At 48.5% G+C, this 5,187-nt stretch overlaps 1 protein-coding gene across 1 annotated transcript; it reads left to right on the top strand.

Annotated features, from left to right (window-relative positions):
- Positions 1-453: 453 nt before the first annotated feature.
- Positions 454-4,662, top strand: LOC109782286 (3-hydroxy-3-methylglutaryl-coenzyme A reductase 1). The gene is made up of 4 exons (XM_020340885.4): positions 454-1,426; positions 3,007-3,188; positions 3,497-3,843; positions 4,082-4,662. Exons 1-4 carry the CDS (start codon positions 585-587, stop codon positions 4,322-4,324), a joined length of 1,614 nt encoding a protein of 537 aa, XP_020196474.1. The 5' UTR covers positions 454-584; the 3' UTR covers positions 4,325-4,662.
- Positions 4,663-5,187: the final 525 nt, after the last annotated feature.

The raw sequence follows: 5,187 nt of genomic DNA on the forward strand, positions 1-5,187 counted from the left end.
GACTCAAAACTTGGGCCCAGCCCTGGCCCATGGGCAAGACCGAGCCGGGCCAGGTCGGGCTATTTCGACCGGACCGGGTTTTCATGGCCAGGTATGGTGGCCGGGGGTACGCACGGGCTTTTGAGGGGGTTGGGGTGCTGGGAAGATTGTTTTGGCCGACATGTCTAGGAGGCCGTGGACTGGTTCTGTTTGCCATCTCTCGTCCACTAGATACGACCAAACCTCTTGGTCCTCTGCTTGCAAGAAAAGAAAGAAGCTCTGTCGCTTTGATCCGTGTCACGCCGAACATCTGACCTGCACCTCGGCAGCTGCATTTTCCGTGCACACCAAGAACCCTCCACGCCGCGCTCCTCGCCGTCCGATCCCCGGACCCGACGCCTCCCCGTCCTTGGATCGACCCAACCGACCACTCTTCCCCGCACACGGCACACGCGCCTCCCGAGCCAGCAGCGGCAACGCAGACACACATTGCAGCACGGTCGCACAGGCGGCTCCGGCTCCTGCTCCTGCTCGCTCGGCCCCGTCCTGTAACTGCCCGCAATCTCGCCCCGACCCCCGCGCGCGGCGGCCCGGCGATTAGACCAATGGACGCGCGCCGGGTCGGCGGCCGCATCGCGGCGGCGCGGAGGGCCCTCACGGGCGCGGGCGCGGGCGCGCTGCCCCTCCCGGTGCGGATCACCAACGGCCTCGCGATGGTCTCGCTCGTGCTCTCCTCCTGCGACCTGCTCCGCCTCTGCAGCGACCCGGGCCGGCCCCTCAGGTTCCCCCTCGGCGGCCGCGAGTTCGCCACCGTCGTCTGCCAGCTCGCCTCCGTCGTCTACCTCCTCAGCCTCTTCGCCGTGCCCTTCGCGCAGTCCGCCAGCGCCCGCCGCGAGGAGGGGCAGGACGGCTCCCGCCGCTCGCCGGCGGCCGTCGCGCCCGCGCCAATGCCTGACTGCCCGGACGACGGGGACGAGGAGATCGTCGCCGCGGTGGTTTCCGGGGAGCTCCCGTCGCACCGCCTGGAGTCGCGGCTTCGGGATTGCCGCCGCGCGGCCAGGCTGAGGCGAGAGGCGCTGCGGCGGATAACCGGGCGGGGCGTGGAGGGGCTCCCCTTCGACGGGATCGACTATGAGGCCATTCTCGGGCAATGCTGCGAGATGCCCGTCGGGTATGTGCAGCTGCCGGTCGGGGTCGCCGGCCCGCTGCTCCTGGACGGGCGCGACTACCATGTTCCCATGGCCACCACTGAGGGATGCCTCGTTGCCAGCGTTAACCGCGGCTGCAGGGCCATTGCAGCGTCCGGGGGTGCCTTCAGCGTGCTGCTCCGTGACGCCATGTCCCGCGCACCCGCCGTCAAGTTACCTAGCGCCAAGCGGGCAGCGGAGCTCAAGATGTTTCTTGAGGCGCCTGCCAATTTTGAGGCACTGGCTGCTGTCTTCAATAAGTAGGCCTCTCACTCTCTGATGATCTAGTATAGTGTGAGTGATGATTGAAAAATGCCTTCTTTTGCTGTCATGTGATGTTTTCAGTATTGGTGTGATGCTCATAGCTAGAAGTAGTTCTGCATGTAGTCAGGTGATTGCACACCAAAGCAAGTCCCTTTCTCATTTTGTTGATGATGGGGTAGTGGCTACAGGGTATTATTGCCATATTGCACATGCACTCTGTTAAGGCAACTACAACGTCTTTAACCACATATTGAGGCATCATTAGAATTATATTGCCTGATTCATCTGATTGCTACTAGCTAACTGCGATAAATGCCAGCGTATACCTTTTCTGCATTATTTGACCATGAATTGTTGTTTTGCGTTTCTTCAAACCTCGGGGAGCGGGGACAAAGTGTCGCTTTGCGTTTCCTCAAACCTCGGGGAACGGCGACAAAGTGTCGCTTTGTGTTTCTTCAAACCTTGAGGAACGGCGACAAAGTGTCGCTTTGTGTTTCCTCAAACCTCGGGAACGGCGACAAAGTGTCGCTGTCTCCTCAAACGTGTGTCGGTTTTCGCTTCTCGAATTTTAGAGCATCTGAAATTGATGTCATCTTGTGCACTTTAAACCGTTAGCGAGTCTCCTCAAACGTGTGTCGGTTTTCGCTTCTTGAATTTTAGAGGATCTGAAATTGATGTCATCTTGTGCACTTTAAACCGTTAGCATGTGCTGGCGTATCCTCTTTCAGAGGTTCAGGATGCACGTCACATATGTTCTGTCGGTTCATGGCGTTTAGACTCAGCTTGTTACTTGCTGTTTGTAATGTTTTATTGTTGGCCTAGTTACTATACCTATGTGTCAGTCTATACTGTGTAGATGCTTAGGCAGTTATTATTTCCCTTTTTTCGAACATAGAGGGACTTTTGGTCCATGTGTAGAAGTTTTTAATATTGTCATTTTTAGTACTCTTTATAATTGGGGTATTGTTCGTTCACACCGTTTCATAGTTGTGGCGTTCTTTACGTTGTTATTTTCTGTTCTTTCAAAGTCTAGAGAAATCATGGTAACATGTGTTGCCATTGGCAGATGTTAGCTTAGGTCATTCCTTAGCAGTTTTTGCATTGGTTAACTTCCATGGGTACTTTAGAGTTGGTAATAAGTTTAACAAATGGCATCTTTGTTAGCTTGTGCTTTAGCATTTGATTCTTGGTGCATCGTATACTGTCAAATTACTCAGAGTTTAGGTACATGGTCTGTTGTTAGGGTGCTAATGTGATGCTTGCTGCTTTGGTGCTAATGTTTAAACACGGATTGCATTTTCTCAAACAGCTTTTACTCCATGTGTGATTTATTTCATGAGTACCCAAGTTTGTTAGCCTCTTATTTATTATATTCCATGGCTCACATTTAGTTCTGTATGAAGTATATGTATACTGTATAAGTACTTCTACCCCTAGATAATTTAACCCGCTTGCTTGATTCACTGTGTAATATGCATCCTTTCTTAACTAAATTAATTAATACAGTTAATGTAAGGGTAAACCTCTGTAGCAATTGTAACAACCAAGTTGTTTGCATTGTCTGGTATATCCACAGATCAAGCAGATTTGGTAGGCTACAAGGTATTCAGTGTGCACTAGCTGGAAGAAACCTTTACATGAGGTTTACCTGTAGTACTGGAGATGCTATGGGGATGAATATGGTGTCAAAAGGTGTCGAAAATGTCTTGGGCTACCTGCGGAACAACTTCCCCGACATGGATGTCATCAGCATATCTGGTTTAAACTCTTTCCTTGCAAACTGTGACTTGCATTCTTTCTCTAAAAACTAATACATCCTTTTAGCAGATAACTAATGCACTGCTTTGCTGATCAAAGCAAACAATAGATCTGCTAGTTTTCTGTTGACCCGGAGCAAACTTACCGTAGTCCTTTTATCAAAAAAATAAATACTTATCATGGTCCTATTTATGATATATGTTGTAGTGGACCAATTCAGCACTTTCCCTGGATGTATAGTAGTACCCAATATCACCATTGTTCTTTGTCCAGCATTTGAAAATGATTTAATTTTTTGCTTATATCAGGTAACTACTGTTCAGACAAGAAGGCTACTGCTGTAAATTGGATAGATGGTCGCGGGAAATCTGTTGTTTGTGAGGCTACAATTAAAGGAAGAGTTGTGCAGAGTGTTCTGAAAACCACTGTGGAAAAACTTGTCGAGCTTAACATTATCAAAAACCTTGCTGGGTCAGCTGTAGCTGGAGCTCTTGGAGGTTTCAATGCTCATGCAAGCAATATTGTAACTGCACTATTCATTGCTACTGGCCAGGATCCTGCGCAAAATGTCGAAAGCTCACAGTGCATCACCATGTTGGAGGCAGTGAATGAGGGAAAAGATCTCCACATCTCTGTGACCATGCCGTCCATCGAGGTGATCCCATTTTCCTTTCCATTCTTGGTAGCTGGAATCAAGTTCCTTCTCTATGTAGATTGTAGTGCAGTCTGTAATCGCCAGGCTTCAGTGACTAAAATTATTAGCCAATAAGTCTTTGCTGAATCATTTGTTTTTGTGTTATGCTTTCTGATCCGTAATTCGATCAATCCTAAATTTCTACTGTTCTTCTCATATTAATATGTCCATTATAATGACTTCAGTTTGTATTTCTCAGGTTGGTACAATTGGAGGGGGCACCTCTCTCACCTCACAGGCCGCGTGTTTGAACCTGCTTGGTGTGAAGGGCCCAAATCATGGCTCGCCAGGTGCGAATGCTAGACTTTTGGCTACCATTGTAGCGGGCAGTGTGCTTGCCGGCGAGCTCTCTCTCCTCGCTGCTCTAGCCGCTGGTCAGCTTGTGAAGAGCCACATGAAGTACAATCGATCGAGTAAAGATGTTGCGAATGCTGCTTCGTGAGTAGCCCCCTGGGATCCATCCAGTGCTTACCGTGTTGAGACAGGAGACTAGCAAATTAGCAGAGTAGTGAGACTTGCCTGTACATACTGCTGATTAAGCGAGCGAGTCCTGTTTAGGTTCCCTTCGGATCGCAGGCATCAGAAACCAGATGCGACCTGTATTGCGAGCATAATTTGTGAAGGAGAAAACACCTGACCTATCGTGCAGTTTCTGATTGTAACTTTTGTTTGTGTAGCTCTGCAGATGTTTATGTTTTCTTGTGTAACCATTTAGACATGTTTTTTCTTCAGTTGTTTGAGATAGCAGCAGATCAGAATATCAGATTAGCTTGTGATTGATGTTACTGTTCTCTCTATGCAGTATGCTAGATTTTACATTTTGTCTGGAGGAAAGGAGCTTCATAGCCCCATTTCCATTATACTGAGATACTTCCTCCGTCCGGATTTAGTTGCCGCTCAAACGGATGTATCTAGCACATGGAGAGAGTACCTGTCAAAATATCCTATATCTTTTTGTGTTTTTTTCAAATAAAAACAGCCTACATCCACAAGGTGCTAACCCACCAAGCTGAGTGTAAAATCTTTTCATAAGCTGCAAAATAACTTGCAAAAGCTAACCTGAGGCCAACGCAAGAAATCAACTCTTACACAGCGAGAGACTAGCACAGTACCACATACTACATCCAGGAACAGTAAAACTGACAGCTCAAAATAAAAAGGAACGGTATAACTAAACTAGCAGAATTCAGGAACAGTAAGTCAAAAATAGAATTAGGACTTCTAGCATTTCCTACCCACTGCACTCCAGAGAAATTTAGCCAGAGGATAGTAGAAGAATAAAAGGTGATCAATGCTTTCTTCCAT

Source organism: Aegilops tauschii, chromosome 6, assembly GCF_002575655.3.
Source record: "Aegilops tauschii subsp. strangulata cultivar AL8/78 chromosome 6, Aet v6.0, whole genome shotgun sequence".
In the NCBI taxonomy this organism is placed as follows: Eukaryota; Viridiplantae; Streptophyta; class Magnoliopsida; order Poales; family Poaceae; genus Aegilops; species Aegilops tauschii.

Bases quoted from the DNA above. Each gene is read 5' to 3' on its own strand.
- LOC109782286 (XM_020340885.4), top strand. From the start codon at position 585: ATGGACGCGCGCCGGGTCGGCGGCCGCATCGCGGCGGCGCGGAGGGCC. The intron at 1,427-3,006 runs GTAGGCCTCTCA...GTATATCCACAG, and splicing joins CTGGCTGCTGTCTTCAATAA to ATCAAGCAGATTTGGTAGGC. The intron at 3,844-4,081 runs GTGATCCCATTT...TGTATTTCTCAG, and splicing joins TGACCATGCCGTCCATCGAG to GTTGGTACAATTGGAGGGGG.